The sequence below is a fragment of the Citrus clementina genome, unplaced genomic scaffold (genome assembly GCF_000493195.1).
Source record: "Citrus clementina cultivar Clemenules unplaced genomic scaffold, Citrus_clementina_v1.0 scaffold_2, whole genome shotgun sequence".
NCBI classification, from domain to species: Eukaryota; Viridiplantae; Streptophyta; class Magnoliopsida; order Sapindales; family Rutaceae; genus Citrus; species Citrus x clementina.
The window spans coordinates 33,198,662-33,223,535 of NW_006262688.1; the positions used below are offsets into that span (position 1 = coordinate 33,198,662).

At 34.7% G+C, this 24,874-nt stretch overlaps 5 protein-coding genes across 6 annotated transcripts; 3 read left to right on the top strand and 2 right to left on the bottom strand.

Moving 5' to 3' along the window:
- Window positions 1–356: 356 nt before the first annotated feature.
- Window positions 357–6,617, bottom strand: LOC18053332 (splicing factor 3B subunit 2). Its single transcript, XM_006449232.2, has 18 exons — window positions 6,319–6,617; window positions 5,975–6,094; window positions 5,753–5,878; window positions 5,578–5,640; window positions 4,940–5,047; window positions 4,332–4,409; window positions 3,678–3,770; window positions 3,460–3,546; window positions 2,894–2,995; window positions 2,707–2,826; window positions 2,515–2,577; window positions 2,060–2,196; window positions 1,813–1,894; window positions 1,648–1,706; window positions 1,512–1,557; window positions 820–911; window positions 659–728; window positions 357–513 (listed from the first exon to the last, which is right to left on the bottom strand). Exons 1-18 carry the CDS (start codon window positions 6,541–6,543, stop codon window positions 442–444), a joined length of 1,743 nt encoding a protein of 580 aa, XP_006449295.1. The 5' UTR covers window positions 6,544–6,617; the 3' UTR covers window positions 357–441.
- Window positions 6,618–7,619: 1,002 nt separating this feature from the next.
- LOC18053333 (probable polyol transporter 4) lies at window positions 7,620–10,265 on the top strand. The gene is made up of 2 exons (XM_006449233.2): window positions 7,620–7,924; window positions 8,466–10,265. The coding sequence occupies exons 1-2, from the start codon at window positions 7,744–7,746 to the stop codon at window positions 9,827–9,829; spliced, it is 1,545 nt and encodes a 514-aa protein (XP_006449296.1). The 5' UTR covers window positions 7,620–7,743; the 3' UTR covers window positions 9,830–10,265.
- Window positions 10,266–12,526: 2,261 nt separating this feature from the next.
- LOC18053334 (uncharacterized protein At4g19900) lies at window positions 12,527–14,123 on the bottom strand. The gene has a single exon (XM_006449234.2). The coding sequence runs from the start codon at window positions 13,910–13,912 to the stop codon at window positions 12,575–12,577; it is 1,338 nt and encodes a 445-aa protein (XP_006449297.1). The 5' UTR covers window positions 13,913–14,123; the 3' UTR covers window positions 12,527–12,574.
- A 3,861-nt stretch (window positions 14,124–17,984) lies between these two features.
- LOC18053335 (epoxide hydrolase A) lies at window positions 17,985–20,053 on the top strand. Of its 2 annotated transcripts, none has more exons than XM_006449236.2 (5): window positions 17,985–18,174; window positions 18,287–18,507; window positions 18,928–19,095; window positions 19,205–19,440; window positions 19,576–20,053. In XM_006449236.2, exons 1-5 carry the CDS (start codon window positions 18,105–18,107, stop codon window positions 19,823–19,825), a joined length of 945 nt encoding a protein of 314 aa, XP_006449299.1. In that variant the 5' UTR covers window positions 17,985–18,104; the 3' UTR covers window positions 19,826–20,053. The 2 variants fall into 2 exon arrangements, with proteins under 2 accessions (XP_006449299.1, XP_006449298.1); XM_006449235.2 differs by having other exon boundaries at window positions 18,293–18,507.
- Window positions 20,054–22,330: 2,277 nt separating this feature from the next.
- On the top strand, window positions 22,331–24,317 carry LOC18053536 (bifunctional epoxide hydrolase 2). Its single transcript, XM_006449237.2, has 5 exons — window positions 22,331–22,564; window positions 22,668–22,882; window positions 23,137–23,304; window positions 23,401–23,636; window positions 23,867–24,317. The coding sequence occupies exons 1-5, from the start codon at window positions 22,495–22,497 to the stop codon at window positions 24,111–24,113; spliced, it is 936 nt and encodes a 311-aa protein (XP_006449300.1). The 5' UTR covers window positions 22,331–22,494; the 3' UTR covers window positions 24,114–24,317.
- The last annotated feature ends 557 nt before the right edge of the window (window positions 24,318–24,874 follow it).

Sequence of the window (24,874 nt, forward strand, 5' to 3'; positions counted from 1 at the left end):
TGATAATGCGTTTATTGTTTAAGATCAAACCCAATTCGTTTTGAAATACGTTTCTGCTCGTAATAACCCAAGATGAAGCAAACATCCAACAGCCAAATAAGCAAATACTGTAAGCAACTCAAATCTGTCAAACATGTATTAACACCTAATCTTAAATCACATGGCCAAACTATGCTAACCGGTAACCTCTGGCTATCACAACTGGTACATATATTTATATCCCAAATCACATAGCAAAACTATGTTAACTGGTAGATGAATCAAGACAATTTTTAACACATTTGTTTTTTTCAAGATATTAGCAATTACTCATTTTCTGATAACAAGTGAGCTCAGATGAAAACAAAACTTGCGCTGCACGTTGACGATGTCTTCTGCCTCAACCCTAACACAGACAGACGGTTGGCATTTCCTAGCATCAGTAACACAATTGTCAGCTGTCTAAAATTTGAAATCCTTCTTCTTTGACTTTCCATCCTTCTCCTGCATCTTACGCTTCCTCTTCTTCTCATTCTGCAAAATTCAAATCATTATTAACCAGTCCAAATAGAAACAAATCAAATTTGGAATGGTATCATGAACATGGCTAATCTAAAACATGAATCAAGGACTCTCTAAATTTCCCATTATGTGATGCCAAAAGAAAATTAAAACACACCTCTGCAACCATGTCACTGAAATCCTCACGCTGACTCCGCAGCTTCTCCTCCTCTCTTGCTTCCTCATATCTGTGGAATGGCCAAGGTCAGGAATGATTTTTATTGTAGCACCGCTAATACAACAATTATAACATTTCATGTTAACAATTGTTTGACTTACTTTGCAGGCAGTACATTGTCCATAACTTCAAGCTCTTCCGGCTGCAAGGTAACATCAACTCTATCCGTCTTCTGGCCTCTAAGCAGATCAACCTGTCAAAAAAACATATAAAGAATTTGATCCATCAATGATTATGATAGCAGCAATAGGAATAATTCCAGAAAAAAGTATAGAAGTAATAATAATGATAAATTAATCTACATTTCTGGATTATACCATGCAATCAATAATAACATAACCATGTACGGAGGCGGAGTTTGAGACAGATGACAGAAAAAATGTGGTTAGTTGCCAAAACTACTAATTTGGAATTAGTGTTTGTTCCAAAGGTATATTGGACCAAAATGAGGCATAAATATTGAATATTAATCGTGAGGGAAATGAGATATGGCTATTTCTATTCCCCAGTTTTCCACAATGACTGCAAATGCCCCAGATGTTACTTGACAACAAAAATTATTGATTTTTAAATATGACTTTCTATTCCCCAGTATTCCGTGATGACTGCAAAAATGCCTCCGATGATTCTTGAGAACACAAATGATTGATTTTTAAATCCAACACTGGGACCGTTCTCCTAGTTTGTAACTGTTGATGGAATTGTTTCACAAGGACCTGAGAGTTGATTTTGTTTCATATTCCAATAAGTTTTGTATCGAAGGAATACTTAAAAACAAACACTTCATTCTTACCCTTTTAGCTCCTGCTTTGTCTTGTGTGCCGGTGTTGACCACATAACTGTAAACCAAAAACAAGTTTTAGATTGAACTTTCCTACTATAGCTAATGAGAATAAAAATGAATTTCTAAAATCAGGTAAATCACATACGTGTGTGTTGTTCCAAGTAATGTCCCAGGAGCAATCCTCTCCTCTTTTTCCTCAAGAACCTAACCAGGGAAAAGGAAAGGAGATGGAAAAAGACATAAAATCAATAAATATCTCTAAGTAGAAATGTTGACATAGAACATACATTTTTGAAATCATGTTACTCACTTGGTATAGAGGCCTCTCAGGTTCCTTCCTCTGCTGCTTACGAAGGTCAATAACATCAGGTGTTTCAACACCAGTGGGAGTACTAAATCAACAAAACCAATTAATTCAATCAGTAACAATCTTATGTGAGGTATAAATAGTACCAGGCTTGATAAAGCCAAGGTATCCAAACATCATCAAACTCAAACAACAAATATAGGTTACGAATGTTGCACAAACACGTTACAGTTAGTTAAAAAATAGATACCTTGAAAGAGTATCAACTGATTGAATCCCATCCTCCAACTCTTCTTCCTCAATTTGTTCTTCCTCTTCCTCTTCCTCTTCTTCCTCTTCCTCTTCCTCCAAATCACCCCAATGCTTCGATTTATCAACTGGCTCCTCCTGAAATTGATTATTTATTACAAAAGGTGGTGTCAATTATGATTAAATGTTGCACACATCTTTATTTTATTTAATAACAAAGTGTCAAAATTGAGTCCCAGTCATCATGCACCATTAAACCTTTATAGCCGCAGATCTCTATAAGGACCTGCCTCCCCATAAAATTGGTTTTATGGCAACCAGTGAGGAGATGGTGTTTAGATAGGGCTATTGATTTTGTACCCATCATAATATGACACATGCACAAGAACTACTTATTGCAATACCAGTGGACTGAGTTTATGCATATAAAAGAGGAAAAACTAGCAAGCAAATTACCTCATAGTTAGGCAGTTCTTGTTGATGAATGCCAAAAACATCTCCATATAGAGGCCGCCCATACTATTTATAACATAAAAAGAAATGTTAGCCCACCAAGAATAACTCCAAAAAGGCAGCTACAGACAAATAATTTCAAGCAAGAGGAATGATGGTAGTTTTTTTACAAAACAGGTAATTCAAAATACATACTTCATCAACAGGAGGCTTGCCCCAGCCACCAGGATGATAACCAAAGCTTGCTCCAGGGGGAATAGGAGCATTCAGTCCAGGGATCTTGAGATGGGGGTATGACGGTGGAGGACCATATCTCTGAAGAAAAATTCGTAGTTAGAGAACAGATGACATAAACTAAGTGCATGAAATTAGCTAAACTCACCTGCATATTTATTAGCCATGGTGGAGGAGCACCATCTGGCATACCAAGAGCTTCTTTTAAGTCGTGTGACAGTATGCCTGGCTTCATCTCCCTTAGCTTTACCTGCAAGCCAAGCAGAACAAAAATGTAAACAATATGCAACTTTGCATCTTACTGAAGAATAGGCATGTATCCCACTCCATGGATTATGTCCCGGCAAGAAGAATAAAAATTATCAAATAATCTAGGAAAAGGCATCTATATCAGAACAGGCATTTGTCTCCCACCAAGCCTCATTTCACAGCACGACAAACCAAACTCATCTTATAATCTGGAAAAAGCTTTATTATTTGAAGGGGCGCAAACACAATCATATTACTGGATGCATTCAGTATTTTCATGAACTAATAATGACCAGAGCTAAATTGTATTAATAAACCATATCATGTATTGGATGTTAAACTAAAAAACACATCAGACATAATTGCTTCTTTATTTCCAGCAGGCAGCACAGAATATAGTTACATATTTATGAAAAACAAGCATGTAAATGAGCAGGTTACATATAAATCAATCATCAAGCGTACCTCAAATTCTTTCCCTTCGTGGTAAAGATCACCATGACTTGTTAACTTTGGTTTCGTCTGGTATTTGAAAAAAGCATCATGGAGAACCTAACAAAGAGGATATATAACCTCATTATAAATGTGCAATGAAGGGAATGCACAGCGCATAAATCATTCTTTGGAGAGGAAGCATATACCGGAAACAGAGTCCTAAAAAAATATCAAGGAACAGTATAAACCTGATAGTCTATATCCATTTTCCCCATCTTTGGTTGCATGCGCTCCCGCTGCTTTTGTTTTAACTTCTTGCTATCCTCCTTCTCAATATAAGCCTGCATATGAAAAGTTGAAATGAGTAACTAGTGGCAAGCACAAGACAAGCAAGCATTTATGACCAAAAGGAATTGACAACCCTAGAATACTTATTTTTGTGAACCCAATTAAAAATAGCGTCAATCATTGAACAAAGAGTGAAAACAAGCAGCACCTAGCACCAGCACAAAAGCCAAAGATTGTACCTATGAGAAAAAGGTGAATGACCACTAGAGCTCAAATATGGCTGTCCAAGTTTCTCTAACCTACAAAATTGGACCTAACTACATGGACTGGTATCAAGGATCCAAGGTCCCAAAGATGAGAATTCCAAATTCAAAAAGAATGAGAAAACAGAGCTTAACAAGCTCAGTGTTCCCTTGTAACTGTTCATAAAACAACACTGCATGACTAGCAAATTACATTTGCAATTATGGAGAACATACAACAGCCATAAAAAAGGTAAAGTTTACCCAACTCTTAAAGAAATATGCATTATACAAAAGCAGCAGATGGAAAGAAAAAGCTTAACCCAAAGTAAAACAACTTTCACTCAATGCAAATCTAGAAATTGTAATAACCTGTCTAATTTTCTCAATTCCTGTTGCAGCAATGAAATCTGGAAGCTGAAACGGCTGCTTCTCGATTCCCCGCTTTCCCTGCAAATAAAACAAAAAAAAATCCAAAACCCGATGAGGTACAAGAAAACTACATATAAAATATTCTAACAATGATTGACCAAACTTAATCACTTCAAAAATATTAAAATCATAGATGAATCTAGCCCGAGCATTAAGCACAATGGAAAGGCATCTGAAATTCAAAGCAGATTAATTAGAACCTCCACAAAGGAAAAAAAAAAAAACCCCTACAACTAGCATGCAAAAGTATGCCATTCTATAAGAACCTTTCCCATTATCATCAGATACAGATATATATCCCAACCCACACTAGCAAATATATTTAAAGGGAAATCATCAAAGGGTCCTCTTTGCAAAACACATACAAGTCCAGGCTCCATGGTTGACACAGCCGCTACCCTGCAAGAACCACATATATACATATAAGGGAAACCTTATTGACTTGATCTTTTCCTCACCCTCAGCCCTAAATCCCTCATATTGATTATTTTCATCAAGAATGCATGCATAATGTAATATATTATTCAATGCCAGCAGAAATTACTAACCTGCAAGAATTTTCGTTTCTGGCACCAATGCCTTGGTACAGGAACAGTGTTTCGATAAGCTTTCAAAAAGACCAGTAACTTAGGGTCTGACGCAGTTGCGTCCCACACCTGAATAACCACAAATAGATGGATCAATTTGCGGAAAATGGCACAAAAAAGTAAAAGGCATGTGTTCAGAATAACAAGTGAGGATAAGAGTATAAACCAAAATTATGAAAATTCTCCAGTAATCATATTGACACCATATAAGATTCCTTATACATCTTCTGCTTCTGCTTCAATTTTCTTTCTTTTTTTTTAAAAAAATATAGATTAATCTACACTATGTGTAATATGCATCTATCACTTAATAAAAAATCCCAGAAAAGATAAGCAGCCGAAAAAAATTGTCGCCAAATAGCCCCAACTCAAAACAAAACATGCAACAGAGGCTCCCCAGTTTTGAAAAATTAGAAAAGGAAAGCACATCAATTAATGCCAACATATCTTTGTATGAAACTCACTGAGAAATATTAAAATTGATGAGAACATAAATTACTAAGATAATTATGAATAAACCATTCTAGAATACCAAAAATCGGGAAAAGCCACATACAGGCCAAAACCAAACTATGTAGAACACATGAATTCATCAATACCTCAACAACATCAGGCCTTGAGCAGATCTGTTTCAGTTCTGCAATCTTCATCCTTCGCTGAAGCTGGAAAAACAAAATGTATTCTATCAAACTCGTGCCAACAAAGGCAATAAGAAACAACAACAATTACATCAACATTTCAACAAAAAGTAACACATGAATGAAAGAGCAAAACCTTCTTTTTCTTATTTGAAAGGCCTTTCTCTTTAGGTTGGCTGTCCTGCTCTTCATCTTCTGTATCCGAATCACCCTTCTTCTTTGATTCTGCATTCTGGGCAGACTCATCCCTTTTATCAATGTCCTGGAAACAAACCAGAAAATAAGCCCCGGATGATTCACTGGAAAAGAAAAAGAAGATTAAACAATCCCAACAGTCAACCAAACTTCTCCCACTTACCTCAGAACCAGCAGCGTCATGAAAACTAAACTTCTCGAAAATCTTTCTAAATTCATCATCCAGACCATCATCTAAATCCGCTTTCTCTGGTACATACTCAACTGTGACCTTTTCAGCAACCTACAAATTAATTTCAACAAAGAAAAATATTATAGAAATTGCAGATTTAAAGTATTGGTACAATTCTAGGTCGTATTAGAAACGATGCAGGCTCTAGCTTGCAACTTAAACACATAATTATTACTCCTAAAACCCTAATGTCTCCCTATATCAATACATACAACTATCTTATCTGAAAGAAAGAAAGCAAAAATAAAACTAAAACCCTAAGAATCTAGCTGTACCTGTGATTGAGAATCCTCATCTTCAGTTTCATTGTCGGCGTCGTTATTGGAGTCCGTCAGCGTCGCCTGCTGCGAAGCCTTCTTGTTTTTCTTCTGTTTGCGCCTGCGACGGCGACGTTCAGTCTCCTTATTGGTGGTGACGGAGATAGAGTTAGGGTTTTTGGAGATCAGATCTCCGTCCGGTACAAAGAGGCCGTTTTGTTGTGTGAGAGTGTCCGCTGTCATATTTTTGTCGATGATTTGGGGATGCACGGGGATATGTGGCAATCTGAAGTTATACAATAAAATCAAATGGGATGAGAACACTGCGCGTGCGTGGATTAAATCGAAAAAGCAGATCCGAATCCGGAGTAATTCCTGCGGATTGGCAACCGGATCCGGATGCGAGTAAATTGTTGCTCACCGACAGATATGCCGGGTATCAGGTAAAGATCCAGCCCAACAACTGCTTTACGGGCCTTGATTTAAGCCCAATATTTGTCTATGCAATTTTTTTACATTTTACCTTTATATTGTTGTGTGTAAACAACGTAAAGAAATATGTTTCTCAGGTCCCAAATGTATATAACTGAAAAAAAGACATAACTGTTATTCATGTTTAGTCAGTTTTTGAAAATTTTAACATGATTCAGTGCGCTTAGAGAATTCATCATCAATAACCAACTCAATATAATTTACGCAAATCAAATCCTGTCCATTAGAATCATTAAATTTTAAAATTGAATAAAATCTGAAAATTGTGAAACTGTCAAATGATTGTTCATGTAGCTCGTATGTCAATCATACTTTTCTTATTAAAAGAATGACAAAAATTCTATTTAAAGTGTAAACAACTTATATAAATGGTATTAACTTACTAACTTCAATCACATTTAACTGCAAAAATATCTGAACTGAGGCCCCAGATATGGTACAAAACCAACGGTCACGATCGTTTAAACTCGCATGACATAGCGGAGCGGATGAAATGAAACCTAGCCGACACAGACACGCAATCCCTGGACAATTACCGAAGTTAAGGAATTTAGGATCCCATCTCGCTTGGTCAAAACAACGCTCTAAAAGACTAATAATCAAAATCAAAGTCAACATCGAACGGCAGAGACTCATTCTCCAGAGATCTGTTCCCAAGTCACCGTTCGGTAACTTTCCTTAATAGTGTCGCAACCGACACGTGTTCCTCGTTCACAGGAGAACGAGAATCACAACTGGACAAATATTAGTTGTCATGGACCCACAATTCCTTTTTTTTAATTTTTATTTTCAACGGAAGCAAAGCAACATAAAAAAAAAAAAAAACACAAAACTTTGCCGGATCGCACAGTTCCTGTCTCTCTTCTTCTTCTTGAGCAAACACAAAGAAGCGGGTACGTATGTAAGCATTTTGAGTTTATGAACATACGTGGATAATTTGGAAAGAAAGAGATGGGTGTGCAGGAGAATGGGAACAAGTACAGGAGAATGGATGCAGCTGGTAATGAGGAAGACAATTCGTTGACTCAAAGTCCAGAACAAGAAGAGGGTTTTGATAAGAGTGGTAGCACAAGGAAGTATGTGCTTGCCTGTGCGTTCTTTGCTTCTCTTAATTCAGTGCTCCTTGGCTACGGTATTTCCTCTATGCCTCTCTCTTTTTAAAACTGTTCTTTTCTAGATTCAATATGAGTTTTGGGCTTGCAAGATGTTTTTGCGTTGACTGAAATTGATCTAATTATTGGAATGTTCATTTTTTTCATCTTTTGGTGTAATATTAGTACTGAATTAACAAGGGTAGTTGGTGTGTATACGCTGTAATAGTTCTTTTATGAGAGTACTTGTCACAATATTTCCATTAAACATTAGATGTGCTTTATGTATCTATAATCTATTTTTAGTACATTATGATTGTGAAGATATATTTTTTGCTGCTATCCAAATGTACCGTTTGAGTGAGGAGATCCCACTTAAAAAGAGTGAAAAATGGCCAGCTTAACCTACTTCATTAACAAAAATCCAAAATCATCTTGCAGCACAAAATGTGGAAAAATTAATTCCTCAATGTACTTCTTTTTTCTTTTAGATGGATTTAGATTTTACACACTTTGCATTCTCTTCGCCTCTCATTGTTTGGCTGGATTCATAATTTACCATGTGTCCCAATTACTCTGCAGATGTTGGTGTAATGAGTGGAGCAATTATATTCATTAAGGAGGATCTGAAGATAACAGAGGTACAACAAGAAGTTCTCGTTGGAATTTTGAGCATAATTTCACTTTTCGGTAGTTTAGCTGGGGGCAAAACATCAGATGTTCTCGGTAGAAAATGGACAATAGCCCTTGCGGCCATTGTTTTTCAGGCAGGTGCTGCTATTATGACTCTTGCTCCTTCTTTTGCTGTGCTAATTATTGGGAGACTTTTGGCTGGTGTCGGGATTGGCTTTGGGGTTATGATTGCACCTCTATACATAGCTGAGATATCGCCCTCCATTGCTCGAGGGTCACTCACTTCCTTTCCTGAGATCTTTATAAATCTAGGAATTCTACTAGGATATGTCTCAAACTATGCCTTTTCAAGACTGCCGGCTCATATAAACTGGCGGATCATGCTTGGTGTGGGAATCCTTCCATCGGTCTTTATTGCGTTGGCCCTTTTTGTGATCCCTGAATCTCCAAGGTGGTTGGTGATGCAAGGCAGGATTGATGAAGCAAGATTCGTACTTTCAAAAACGAATGAGAGTGTTAAAGAAGTGGAGGAAAGGTTGGCAGAAATACAAGTAGCTGCTGGGAGTGCTAATGCTGAGAAAAATGAAGAAAAAGCTGTGTGGCGGGAAATCATAAATCCTTCGCCTGCTGTTAGACGAATGCTGATTACAGGTTGTGGAATCCAATGCTTCCAGCAGATTACAGGTATTGATGCAACTGTCTATTATAGCCCCACTATTTTTAAAGGAGCTGGCATCAAAGGCAATAATGAGCTTCTTGCGGCAACCGTTGCTGTTGGGTTTACCAAAACAATTTTCATCTTAATAGCTATAATTCTTATCGATAAAGTAGGTAGGAAACCTTTGCTTTATGTGAGCACGATCGGCATGACCATTTGCTTGCTTAGTCTAAGCCTTTCTCTAACATTTTTGGGGAATGGACAACTAGGGATTGCATTGGCAATCTTGTCAGTTTGTGGCAATGTAGCTTTCTTCTCTGTAGGAATTGGCCCTGTTTGTTGGGTTTTGTCATCTGAAATCTTCCCTCTAAGATTGCGAGCTCAAGCTTCAGCTCTTGGAGCAGTGGGGAGTAGGGTCAGTAGTGGTGCAATCGCTATGTCATTCCTCTCTGTGTCTCATGCAATCACCGTGGGAGGAACTTTCTTTGTGTTTTCACTGATTTCAGCTCTCTCCGTTGCTTTTGTCTATAAATGTGTCCCAGAAACCAAGGGAAAATCCTTGGAACAAATAGAAATGCTCTTTCAAGATGAGGGGGAATGGCCAGTAGGTGAGGTGGAATTGGGAGATATTGAGCGTCTTGTGCAAAATCGATAGTGGGGGCATTCTTGATTGCTAAACGAAAAAAGGAAATTAAAATTCATATAACAGGCTAGAGGAGTGCTTTCATTTCTTAAACTTGTCATCACTAGAGACTTATTCTCAAGCTCAAAGGGATTTCATTTTTAAAGTATTCCTTCATAGACCATTGCTGCCACGGGTACAATTTATAGGATTGCGAAAAAAAAAACTTCTGGAAAAAAATTGTCATCTGGACTTTCAGTGTTGCATTTTATGCCATTATTTTTGTAACTTATTTACATCTCACGCAGATTGCATTTATAGCACAAAGTAATTGATATATGTACAATTCTTCTCATCCCTTTACTGAAACTAGCTATGTGAGAACTTGGAACATTGGCATTTGGCACGTGTTTGTACGGCAACAAGCTGAAAAAAGGGAAAAGAAATTTCTGTCTATTCCAAATTTGGCACGTATGACTGATATTTACTTCAATGAGTACTTATCTGTTCGCCTCCAAATTCTTCTTTTACTATTGCCGCAGCCTAAAATGTTAACTAACACATTCATCTAAATGGTAACTAACTATAAATATAAAGACCAGTCAACTTTTTTTATTTTATTTTATAAGTATATATTACAATCTGAGAGGTCTATTGGGATTTTAGATAAGTAGATTTATAGTACAATTAAGATGTCTACTAAGACTAACATGTAAACATATCTTGTTTTGTTGACATCATCAGTAACATTTCCATTGTGAACGGGTAAAAGCCCCTTAATTAATATCCCAATATTATTGTGAGCACTGGCCCACTATTGAGCTACTAGCCCAATAATATTAGGACCAGTTAACTTTTAACTCTGGAAATTAATATTATTGTTCCTTCCCTTCCAAATGTGAATAATTGGCTAAAGGGGGCATGACTGAAGGGAAAGAACATAAAAATCACATGGCTGGAGATCAGAATAATACAAAGAAAATAACAGTCCACAAAGGTACTCTTGCTTCAGAATAAATGTACTTTGGTCCACAGCTTAAAGGTAGCTAAGAAGCAGCATCTTTGCTTTACACACCACAAAGTAAGCCACTCTATTCATCCCAAGCTTTCATCAAACAATGTTAAATTGGAGGAGTGAATGCTGAAGAAAATATGAAGCCATGTGCACCCTCCATGAATTGCTGCACCACAACAGTAACGAACGTGGATTGCACTCTGTAAACCCATAAGAAATAGAATTTGAAGATGGGTTCAGGAGGAAATTAAATGAAGACATTAATGAAATGTCAGGCTTTTGCTTTTGACAGTCCAAATTATCTCATCATCAGATTTTATTCTTTTTTCTCCCTTAAATCTTTGCTAATGCTAAGGTTGAACGTCTACTAATTTACAGACAAAAGAAAGAAGAGAAGTCCTGACCATGATAAAATTGAAGGGTTTTAGTCCTTTCATTAAACTTTGATTTATTGTTTACCCTTCTAATTTACATCAAATATACACATTTTGTCTTGCTCCTGTCAAGCCCTGCCAATTGTCATGCCCATGGCTGATCATCAATTCATGATGCTCTGGACAATCAGCGAGAAGTTTGTGCTTTAACTATCCAAGACCAAATGACAGTAGATACGTCACAAAATCTGCATGTGATAAGCCAATAAATTTTCTGGAAAACCCCATCGTATTTTTCCGGGAAACCCCATCATAACATCAAATTCACAGGTAATCGTAAAATAATAATAATAATAATAATAATAATTTATGAAACATGTAAGCTGGTATTACTCCACAGATATGACACAACTAACCATACTAAGAAGATGGGCAATATTTATTTATTCATTGACTTAAACACAGAATATTTTTGTGTTTCTGCCTCGATCATGCTAGGTGATGACTATATGAGAACAATTTTTTTTTTAATTGACGTTTTCATTAAATATAACTTAAAGATCTAATGACAGAATAGGTACTGAATCTTCTATTCATGAATCACATAATTAATACCTGATCTTAATATCTAAGAATCATACGTCAACCGTAGAATACTAGATCAGATATAATCGATTAGTAGCTTATTAATTTAACCATTCATGTTGCTTTTTTATTGCTGACCGAGTATTGTTGAAAATTTCCAAAATCTTATATTGACGTTGAGGATGCAAGTAAAAAGCTCAAATTAAACGTATGATGGGCGTGGAGGTAATGCCAAAGGGTAGGTGCCCGTATTGATTGGGAGTTGAAATTTCACTTTCATTACTTGTTTATTTATTAATTGTGATATGGCCTCTAAAGATAACTTATTTCCTTATGTTCCTGGTTAGCAGCCATTCTATAATTTCCAGAACTTAAAGAATCAAATGCTCATTAAGTTGTTTCTCACTAAAGTTAAGTTAGAAAGAATCAAATCAATTTTTTAATGCTCAAATAATTAATTAAAAGCTCATATTATTGCATTATTTTCTGTTACGTGTTCATAACCACTTGTAAGTATACGCTAATCAATCAACAATAACTAGAGAGCATACACAAAAGGGAACAGGAGGGGGAAAAAATTAAAAAGAAAGGTAAGGAGAGAAATAATGATTGAATTATTTTGAATCAGTAGTCTTCTTACAGCTATAAGCTATTTACATACAGCAAATCCGAATATGTGAAAAACAAACGATGATGATAGACACTCTAACAGATAAGAAAAGAGAAGAAAAATAAAATTTATTCTAAATAATCACAAGTTATGTGAACAGGAGACAATTACAAATTGTCCTACTTATACCGTACTCACAAAGTTGACAGTGAAGAATTGCAGAAGATACAAGAGGCCAACATTAAATGATTGACAATGCTCCCACCTTCAACTTTAAGCAATTTACTTTGTCTGTTCCACAAATGCACGGTGAAACTTTGCCTGTTAATAAGCTCGAGCTTCTTATGCAACAATTTTGAATGCTGCTCATTTCTAGGCCCCAGGAAAAAACTTCGAACTCTTCTCCAATCAACCGGATAAAATGCAGAAGGTGGCAGCACGGTGAAGTTGAATCCAGGTCTTCCGTTCACTCTAGCAACAACTCTTGACACCAAATAAGGACCATTGTGACCCCACTTGTTGCCATCAAATGTGAGTGTAAATTCTTGTATGAACTTGTGCAGCAACGGATGATTCTTATCAAAAATCAACACAGCATTATTCAACCTGGTCCAATTCTTTGTTTCAGAATCCACCGTTTGAGCTCCGATTGTATTTCTCAATTTTGATAAATTCTTCAAAACTATAACATCTGTGTCTAAATATATACCACCAAACTTGTATAACAAAGCAAGCCTAAGTAAATTTGACAAGTTTTGACCCAAAGAAATTAACCCAGGATCAACATTCCCTTTCTTCAATCTATTAAACCACTCTTGTGCATAAGTATTCTTGAAAATATAATCATAATCAGGCTTAACTGCAATCACTTTAAAACCGTTATCCAAAAATTGCTTAAAAATAAGTCTTCCTTTTCTTGAATCCAATGAATTTGACACCATAACCAAACAAGCATTTGGATGTGACTTATACAAACTTTCTAAAGCAATAAATTCTCTACCACCAAATGACTCAAGTGAAGAAATCCAAGTCATAAAAAACTTTATCTTACACGAAGAATTCTGAAAAAATCCCTTAACTATAGCGGAAAATCTCCTTGATTTAGCTCCAAAACGAGGAATCTTGAACTTGACTCTCCTGTGACGCGCTTTTTTGGGCCTAGAAGCCAAATAACTGTTCATGGGCACCGGTGAAAAGTTCTGTTTTTGATATGGAGGCAAATGGGTCTTTGGAATCACAGGTGGATTCTCTTCTCTCAATGCATACAAAGCCGAAGAAGCGAACTTTGGAAGTGACTCTCCGGCAACTTTTTCCAGCGGGAATTTGGCGGGTACCGGGGAGATTCTGGCGGGAAAAGAAGGGATGTGGATATAAAAGACAAACGAGCCATTATAAACTAAGAGGAGGATAAGAAGAAGAGCGAGAAGTGAAGTGGGTAAGCAAAAGAGAAAAGCGAAGAAAGATCTTTTGATGTTTTGCAAACGGTGAAGAAAGTAGAGAAAATTTTGATTAAGTTTGGTTATTTGATACATTATTATGCGTTTCTTTGTTGCATCAAAAAGAAACAAAAGTTTGTTTTTGGGGTCTTTGAAAGTTTGGTTTGGTAAAATCAGGAACTGGTAGTGTAATTAATGAGAAGCTTAAAATTTGCAGAGGTTTAATGGGAGAAGGGAGAAGATTTTAATGGATTGGAGGAGGCGGCAAAACATGAAAAAGATTGAATTGTTTTTATATTTGTTTGGACTTTGGACATTGGGAACCAAAAATGTGAAAGCAAGTGGGGGTTTATAGACTTATAGTTTAGTTCACTTTTCTCCTTTCATTATTGAGTCCTGAGTAGAGAGAGAACAACAAAGTGCGGTTAACTAAGTTTCATTTATGGGTTTATAAGTTGTAACTCAAATAACTTTACTGATAGATGTCATGTGACTTGTGACTTGCAAGGTGGAACCCAAATAACTTTTAATCCTTCTATCTCTGTACAAAATATTTAATTTACAGTTAATTTTTTTATAATTCAATGGTTGGTTGGTAAATAATTAAAAAAATTATGAGAAATTAATTTTAAGTGAATTATAAATTACAAATAATCAAACTTAAGAATTGTCTCGATGATTCTCTACTTAAAACTTCTTATACTGATATGCCATCATACTAAAATAAAATGACTTGTTTGTAAAAGCACATCAATTATTGGGACGTCATTACGAACATTCAAGTGTCCCCTCTTCAATGCTTTCTTAATCTCTTAATTAGTTTCTGGAACAAAATTCTCTTATATTAATTAATTCATGGAGAGGGATTGATGGGTATTATTGACCTTGAAATTGATAGAGGACAGAATTGATGTTTTGCATATTTTATCTCTAAATTGTGAGAATCTTCTATTGCAAGTAGCATTTAACTTATTGAAATAGTTCTTGACTTTTCAAAGAGGATGATCTCATGACCATAATCTTCACGTAAACTTTTCTTGGTGGTAATCAATTACTTCTTAGCTTTGTTATAACTTGAATGGATTTCATTTCATTCTAATAAATAAAAGAAAATGTTAAGTTACAATCGGCTATAACTTATAGTCCATTTAAAGCATACAAACAATAATGAACAGATAATGAGATTCACATGAGTTTTGTATGGACTGTAAGTTACATAAGTTGTAACTTAACAAGATCCATAAATAAAACTTCTCAATCTTTGTTATTTAATTTCATGCAAAAATAAAGTTTTGTTCAACGGAAGAAAAATAAAAAGGAGAAAAGCAAAATAATCAAAGTAAAACCATTTAAAAAAAAAATATCAGAATCCATATACCACGCTATAAATGAAGGAATCAATTAGAAACATTGTTTTACCTCTTTTGAGGTTTAACTGAAAAAAAAAGATTAAAACAAGAAATAAATGATAGTTTTATTAAAGTCTTCTATTGTTGATATTTTAATATAAATTCTCCCCAACTCATTTTTAAAATGGAAGCATTTGAATTATGAATCTGAAAATGCAGTCTCAATTAGATGCCTGCACAAACTTTTGTTCATTTTAACAACAATATAAAAGTTCTTGCGGATGTACGAACCAACCAGAGCAAAACTCATTATAAACTGCCATTGGAATTTGGGTTGTCGCCAATCAAATTCGGCGGATAATATAGATTTAGTGATAAACTCACTCGTTTGCTAGCTTCTTAAAAAGAAATAATTAATAGTTATTGAATAAAAATATAAAATTAATTAAATCTTAACCTTATATTATTATATATTCATGATTGGCAGAAAATAATAAAGAGTTGGGACCTGTTTGGATCCAAATCCAACGAGGATACATTTTGTAACAATTTGTTGACTTTTCAAATTTAATTCCCATGCAGATAATGTTTTAAATTAATTTAAATAATCTACATACTTAAATCACGAAATCGACCGTCACTTTAATATATATATATATATATATATATATGCCAGATAAACGCGATTAGAATCATATTGTTTAGTAATTAATACGTATACGAACCTTTTTGCAAACAATCGTATTCGAATGTGATGTGACCACCGTTGATACCAAAAGTCTTGCTACATTAATTTATTTTTAATTTCTTTCTTCTTGTTATTAAATAAAAAAGAAATAGAAGAAAGTAGAAGAAGACTAGTTGTAACTGGCTTATTTATTTAAAATAATAATTCTAATAAAAGTTAAATAAAATTTAAATCGAATTTGCAAAAAAAAAATCAAATTTATGTCCTATTCATTCAAAAATATCTAATTCAACTCGATTTGATTAAATCTAATTTAATCATATTTAATACTATTGTATTTTCTGTTTGTCAAAGTAAAAATTTTTTTGTTAAAGACGTGAGCGATAATTGAGATGAGTATAGAATAAAATGGCCATAATATGGTTTTCATTTTTTCAGCTTGCCAACAAAATAAGACTCCCCTAACATTCAAGACTACGCTAGAAATTGCCACTTGGGCTTGTGGTCTGGTGGGCTTGACTTTAAAGGCAATGGCTCGAGTCCGCACGGACTCAAACTCCCTCAATTAATTATAATTGTGTGGAGATTACTTATAATATCTTTCTCATTTACGAAATACGAGTGGAATAGAGACATCCCTCTCCATTGAGGTATATTTGGCTGGGCATGTAATTCATAGAATAAAAATATAATAATGTAAGTCTCATGTATATATCTGATTGCAAATATCAGTGAACATGTATATTTTGGTATCAAAACTGACTCTCTAATTATATAGTATGAATCTATATATTTTCTTATTAAATATAGGAAAAATATTTGTTTAATTACTATATTTTGAGTTAAGTGTTCGTTTAGTCTCTATATTTAAATAATATCTCAAGACGCTCATACTGTTAAACATGTTAAATTCCTACTCTTATGTTTTCTTTTCATTTATAATAATACCCTTATAATAAAATGATTGGAAATGTTAACAAAAAGGAAAATAATAATAATTTATTAAATTTACCTGAAAAGTAATATAAAATATTTGCACAACTTTTATATTATTATTTTACTTTTAAGATCAATTTGGTAAATTATTTTTTTTATTAAAATAATTATTAGTAGGATTGTTATAAGAATATAAAACATTACTTTCAATTGATTGATATTAATTAATTTATAAATAATTATTAGTAAGATTGTTGCACATGTCTAAAAATACTAGTTCTTACACTGATACTTATTAGTTAATTTACTAATAAATAATTATTAGTCAAATTGCTAATTAAATATTCTATAGAAAAATCAATTGATATTAAAAGATATTTTTGGAAGGATATCATTGTAAAAATATAACATATTTAATTGTAAGGGTATTTTAATACTTTTTAAAAATCTAAGGATTAAACAAACACTTAAGTCAAAATATAAAAACTAAACGAAAATTTTTGGTCATTATAACTTAAAGTATAAATTTAGAGATTTTTCTTTTCATTAACTCATGCATCATTAAAGATTGAATCAATCTAGGATGTGGGTATTACGAAAACCGCACGTTTCCATAAATAAAATACCTCTATTGTTAAAAATTAATGAAATTTCAAATAATTTAGTTAGAGATGACAAAAAAGTCTGGGCTTGGCCCGGCCCATAAAGGGCTCGTTAAAGCTTGCAGACTTTAGACCCAGCCTGCAATGAATGAGCCTAATCATGGGTTGAAAATTTAAAAACCTATAATAGATGGGCCTGGATATAGACTCATGGGAAAAATATATTTTATAAATAAATTTTTTTATTTTTATATATTATGGGCATTATATTTTAAATTTTATATATTTTATATTTTAAATTTTGTGTATTTAATTATTAACCTATTATGTATTGTATAATCAATTAATCATATTTAATTTAAGTGTTCCTTTATTTTTTTTCTATTTTAAATTCTATTAAAATTTTATTTTTTTAAAAAATATCTGAGCCCAGACCCGGCCCGGACCTATGAACTTTAGGCTCAAACCTGGCCCATCTAAATATAGACGGACTTGGATCTGCTGTTAATAACTTGGGCCTTCCCAGCCCTTAAGTTGCCATCCTAAGTTCAGTCAAAATAAAAGATATAGAAAAATTGTCCTGATGACTGGAAAGCAGAAGACAGTGACATTATCGACTTGTGAAAAGATACTCTCACTCACTCACCGCTCTTTGCCTTCATAGAAGAGATCGGGTACCTAAAAACACAGAAACATTAACTGCTTGCGGAAAAATGGATCAAATTGAGCACAAGTTCATCAGAGTACAAGGCCTGAACCTTCACATCGCCGAGGCCGGAGCAGGTTTTTCAGTCATCACTTTATCATGCACCCAGGCTGCCGCTACCTAACAACACACACACACACACACACACACACACACACACAATTCTTAATCAAATTAACATTCATGCAGATGCAGATGCACATGTGGTGGTGTTCTTGCATGGATTCCCTGAGATATGGTACTCGTGGCGGCATCAGATGGTGGGTGTGGCCACTTCTGGCTTCAGGGCCATTGCTCCTGATTGCAGAGGGTACGGCCTCTCCGACCCACCTGCTGAACCTGAAAAAACCTCTTTTCAGGACATGGTAGATGATCTCCTCGCCATTTTGGATCATCTCGGACTAGCTAAGGTTACTATTTATCTTTCCCAGCCAGCCTCTATGTTCAATATTAGGATATGTTTCATTACTAATTTCAATAGTTTATACGTTTGATTTAAAAGTGAAAACAGTAGTTTAGTTGGTTCAACTGGCAATTGCTCTTGGAGCGTTACAAAAGAAAGGTCTGAGGTTCTAATCTCCGTCACATTGGGGTAGGATTTTTCATATTTTGTAGTTTATTCATTTCCATGTGCCCTTTAGTAAAAACTATATAGCTACTATAGAAGAGGGAGAGGGAGAGGGAGATATATATATACATATGCCTACCTTTGTGGTAGAACCATATATTGATGCTTCAGGCCTAATGTATTTAGCAAAAGAGATGGCTTTATATATTTAAGATTATTTAGCGGTTGTTAATGATTTTGGCTCTCTACATATATTGTATAGGTTTTTCTTGTTGCAAAAGATTTTGGAGCTCTGACTGCATACATGTTTGCAATTCAACACCAAGAGAGGGTCTCTGGGGTAATTACCTTGGGAGTGCCAATTTTACCTCCAGGTCCGATTGAATTCCACAAATACCTTCCTGAAGGTTTTTACATAGCAAGATGGCAGGTGTAATATATATGCTGTGCTTGCAGCTTCATTGCTAATTAGTTAAGACTTAATTAATGTGACTCTTTAATTGAATCTGCTTTGTAAATTTGATGCTCAACTTAATTAGGAACCTGGACGAGCAGAAGCTGATTTTGGCCGCCTTGATGCCAAGACAGTTGTAAGGAACATTTACATACTCTTCTCCAGAAGTGAAATACCCATAGCACCTGAAAACAAAGAGATCATGGATTTGGTGAGTGATTCAACTCCTCTGCCGCCTTGGTTCACGGAGGAAGATCTCGCAGCTTATGGAGCCTTGTATGAGAAATCTGGATTTCGAACTGCATTGCAAGTTCCATATAGGTGAAGCCTCAATCCTTGAACAGGATTAAGTTGTAGAATACTTATCAAATAAGGACATCAATCCATATGATCAAATTAAAATTGAATTTGAGGCTGAAAAACAGTGTCACTTGATTTTGCAATTTTTTGTTATAGGACCCTTCGTGAAAACTTCAGCACACCAGAAGTGACAGCAGTTAAAGTTCCAGCATTACTGATAATGGGGGACAAAGACTATTTCCTCAAATTTCCAGGGATTGAGGACTACATAAGAAGCGGCAAAGCAAAAGACCTTGTGCCCAATTTGGAGATCATACATTTGCCTGAAGGGAGCCATTTTGTTCAAGAGCAATCACCAGAAGAAGTGAACCAGCTAATCCTCACCTTTCTCAACAAACATGTTTGATTGCCAGCCAAGGCTTTCTTGCTGTATGTCTTAAGGGTTTGCTGGAGATTATGCGAGTCCTCTAGAATTATGTCTAGTCTATGTTGCTTGAACAATCGCTCTCTGTGTTTTATTTAGTAGTGGTGAATGTATGTGACTTAATTTGGCATGTGATTAATATGATCTTTTCAGATGCCATGAACAATATATTAGTAAAGGATACCTTGTTTTAAGGCCAAATGGCTTCTATGCTATAGATACAAACTTTCTGTGCAAATTTTTATGTAAAAGTTACAGTATTTTGAAATTATTGGTGAAGGAAAAAAACAAAAGTCAAAGCAGTTTATACTTTATAGTAATAAAATAGTGTTATCATGTGTCAATCATACAATACCGTTTTTACTTGATCCATCTGAACTCTGAAGTACTCATTAGACCACAATTTTTGATAAATTTTTTTATTACTTAAATGTCCATACGGTAAATTATTATTATGGACAAAATATGAAAAAAAAAATTCATACTCCCTCTTTAATCCATCTCTTCTAGAACTCAAGATTATGCGAAGTTGTTTTATATTGGTAAAGTTGCAAGTGGCCAATAATTTATTTTCTAGGTAATCTTCTTTGAATTTGGGCTTTAAATTCTCTCTGTGTACATAGTCTTTCTTGTATATATATGTATATGTGTGTGTGTGTATACATACATAAATACACAAAAAGAAAAGAGCTATGAGAGAAAATCGTTAAGGGCATGAATTTTATTGTGTTCATGTGATTAAAAACATTATTTTATTATCTATTATGCTTTTCCTAGTCTTCTCTATGTTTTTAGCAATTTTAATTTTATTGTAGTATGTCTGGAATTGGAAGGAAGACTGGCATATAAAACATGGAAAGAGCATAGAGATATAAAGCCATGGGAGAACAGTTGCATAGAGAAGGAGAAAGGGTTGTAAAACCTGTAAAAGAAGAAGTTGCATAAATCGTTGTAATTTAATACATGTACAATAAGTGTATGTTTAGTATTAAAATGAGCTTGGAAAGTAAAATATAAATATTTGAACCTTTTAAGTTTGTCTATTAAGTAAATGGGTTTGGTAAGTATTTTTTTTCATAATTTAGTTAAGGGCTGATTAACTAAATTAATCTTCTCTTAAGAGACCAATTAAGTCAATATGGTCTCTTTTTTCTCTTCTTATACTTTTCAAATTCAACTTTCCTTCGCTACTCTTTCTATGTAATTAATTATTATTACTATTATATATATTTGTTGGTTTTCATCACATTTTGCATAAATGAAGTTTATTGTGATATGCAATCTTTCTTAGCACGACCCGATTAATGCTTTTGTCAAATTTATGGAAATGGATTCATCGAATTATGCCCTTGTTATTAATCTTGACAAGTTAATGCTTTTGTGGGTTGCGCTTACCCCATGGCAATCCCACACTTGAACAAAAGCAAGCGAGAGGCTGCAAAGCCATGAAATTATCTAATGAAGTTCATATGGTATTTTACTTTTTTGGTCAAGATTATTAGAGTAAATATAATAAAATCATATTATTCATAGAGGTTGATATTGATTGGTAATTTTTTCTCTTTGTTAATGTGTAAAAAAATAATAATGTAAAAGGTTCTTATTATAAAAGTAAACAAAGAGAAACAAAAAATAGTAATAGGGATGTTGCTAATTTAACAATAAGGATATTTTAAGGTACTTTTTTAAAAGGGTAGAGTTATTTACGCTTTAAAAATTATTCTGAATATTCTATCACTATGTACACTCATGCACTAAATCTAAAAAGATTAAGTTTTACTTTCTACACTCATTAAAATGCCAAAAAAAGACCTTAATTAAACTAACTAAACTAATTTATTCAAAACACCAATCAAATTATTTGGTACATCCAAAATGAATTAATAACAATTTTAGTATATATAACAATGGAATCAAATTATGTTCTAAACAAATTCTTTAACATAAATTTTAGTTATTAACTTTTGTCAATTAAAAGTGATTTATTACACCCCAATTTTTTAACCAAATAATTTGAAAAAAAAGAAAAACAAAAGAAGAAGAAGAAGAAGTAGACGAAGAAAAAGAAGAAGATCGAAAAAAAGGACGAAGTAGAAGAAGACAAAGAAAAAGAAGGAGAAAACTATTAAAAAAAGATTTTTTTTTAAAATCAAAAAGCAAAAATGTATTCACAATATATTAAGAATTGATTTGCTCCGTGTTTAACTGATTATTGTTAAGAGATTGGATTTAAAATTTTTAAGATTTACGGCAAGAAAATTATATATTAAACAGTGAATATTCACAATAATTGTATTATGTAAGTTTAAAAGAAAGAACACTTATTAGTAATTCATATAATGAATATTTTTTTAATAAAATAATTTATTAAAATTAGAGAGTTTAAAATAATTTTATGGGTGTAAACAACTTCATTTCTTTTAAAATACGGATTAAAGGAGCATTAATCTCAAATTATAAATACCGAATGGGATATTACCTCATAAATGTTCGAGACAAGGACAAAACTCACTGGACTTGTCGACTTCGAAACTCTGAAACGAATCTCTCTTATCATCCATCTTCATATGCGCAAGAGTCATCATTACCCATACTCTTTGTCTTCATAAACCTTAACATAAACAGCAGTGCGCAGGATTTGCTCTCCAAAAATGGACAAAATTGAGCACAAGTACATCAAAGTACAAGGCCTGAACCTTCACGTCGCCGAGACAGGAACAGGTTTGCCAGTCACCGATCCCGCTTTCCTTAATCCTAATCGTGCACCCACCTAAATAAGTTTTAATCAAACACCGTTCATTTCTGTGTGTGACGACATCTGCAGGTCCAAATGTCGTGGTGTTTTTGCATGGGTTCCCCGAGATATGGTACTCTTGGCGCCATCAGATGGTGGCTGTAGCCGCTGGTGGCTTCAGGGCTATTGCGCCTGATTACAGAGGCTACGGCCTCTCTGACCCACCTGCTGAACCCGAAAAGGCCTCCTTTAAAGACATCACTAATGATCTCCTCGCCACTTTAGATCACCTCGGAATTAACAAGGTAATTAGCATTAAATTTAATTGTTTCTTAATGATAAATTTACCGAAATGTTTCTGCTCAACATCAGGGTGTATCATTAGTTTCCATTTTTACAAATTGATTGGGCGGGACTAGGATGTTCCTTAGTTCAGAAGACTGTGTATTTCCATCTGCCCTTGTATGGCGCAAAAGAAATGTGCTTTATTTACGTAGATTAACTGTTGATTATTACTGATTCTGTCTTTCTTTCAATGACAATGAGCATGCATGTATAGGTTTTTCTTGTTGCAAAAGATTTTGGAGCCCGGCCTGCCTACTTGTTTGCACTTCTACACCCAGAGAGGGTCTCCGGTGTTATTACATTAGGAGTGCCGTTTATACCTCCAGGTCCTGCTGAATTTCACAAATCCCTTCCTGAAGGCTTCTACATATCGAGATGGCAGGTATGCACCGGGGTTTTTTGCTTTTAATTACACAGAATTAGAGAAACAAAATGACTCTTTTTTTTCTTTAAAGAAAATGTTTTGGCATTTGATCAGGAACCTGGACGAGCAGAAGCTGATTTTGGTCGCTATGATGCCAAGACTGTGGTGAGAAACATTTACATTCTTTTCTCCAGAAGTGAAATACCAATAGCACCTGAAAACAAGGAGATCATGGATTTGGTGGATGCTTCTACTCCTCTTCCACCTTGGCTCACAGAGGAAGATCTTGCTACTTATGGAGCTTTGTACGAGAAGTCTGGATTTCGAACTGCATTGCAAGTTCCATATAGGTATATTCTTATATTCTATAGCATTTCAAAGTTTTGCTTTCACTGTTGAAATCTACTGTGATTGTCCTGTAGGTCTGTTAGCTGCTCATTGTTCCCAACCATGGCACATTAGTTGTTCATTTGTTTCACATTTAAGAATAATGGTGGCATTGGATAAAGAGTCTTGTTCCTCACCAAGTTAGCTCGGTTTTAGGGCCGCTACAATTTCACTTGATTTTGTTATTTTGTAGGTCAATCCATGAAAAGTTCAGCTTACCAGAACTAACGGTTAAAGTTCCAGCACTACTGATATTGGGTGAAAAAGATTACTTCCTCAAATTTCCTGGGATTGAGGACTACATAAGAAGTGGCAAGGTAAAGGACTTTGTTCCCAATTTGGAGATCATACGCTTGTCTGAAGGAAGCCATTTTGTTCAAGAGCAATCACCAGAAGAGGTGAACCAGCTAGTCCTCACCTTCCTCAACAAACATGTATGATTCCCAAGGCTTGCATGAAGTGCGTATGTCCATGAGTTCACAAAGACTCCAGTGTGTTGAGTCCTTTAGAAATACATCCATGTACTTGAATAATCAGTGTGTCTGTGTCATTTATATCGGGCAAAGTATACTCTACCTCTGTAGACTGTAGGTGGGCGTGTAATGGATATTTCAGATGCTATAAAGTGTACTATTTTGGACAAATTTAAGGGCAGCCTTGAAAGCTATTTAACTCAGAGTAAGAAGCTCACATGCTGCACTAAATTAATTGAGCAAGCAGTAATCAGCTCCCATGGACTGGGTTTGTAAACAGCTCAAAACCAAGCTTGCCTTATACAAGATAAGAAAAGAAAAAGGAAAATTCTAATATCACTAATCAGTTTTGCTTGAAGTTGTGCTTGGGCCTCAGCTATAATTTTCTATTGCTTCACACCGTGTGCACAGTCAGCATCCCAAAAGTTGAAAGTTCAAATGCTACTAATGGTGGGTGGCAAAGACTAGTTCCTCAAAATTTTCCAAGGATTGAAGAGTACGTAACAGGCGGCACAGTGCGAGTATGCCAGTGATTTTGAGATCAAATTCTTAGCCGATGGAACACATTTGATTTAGGTTCAGGAGCAATTGCCAGGTCAGGTGAATGAGCCCAGCATCAGAGTCATCAATCAGGCGGTTGGTCAAAATTAAGAAACCTACGCATATCCCAAGGGTTGAATGTTCCTGAGTTCTTAAGAAATGGCTTCACTTCTTGCCTTTCAATTTTT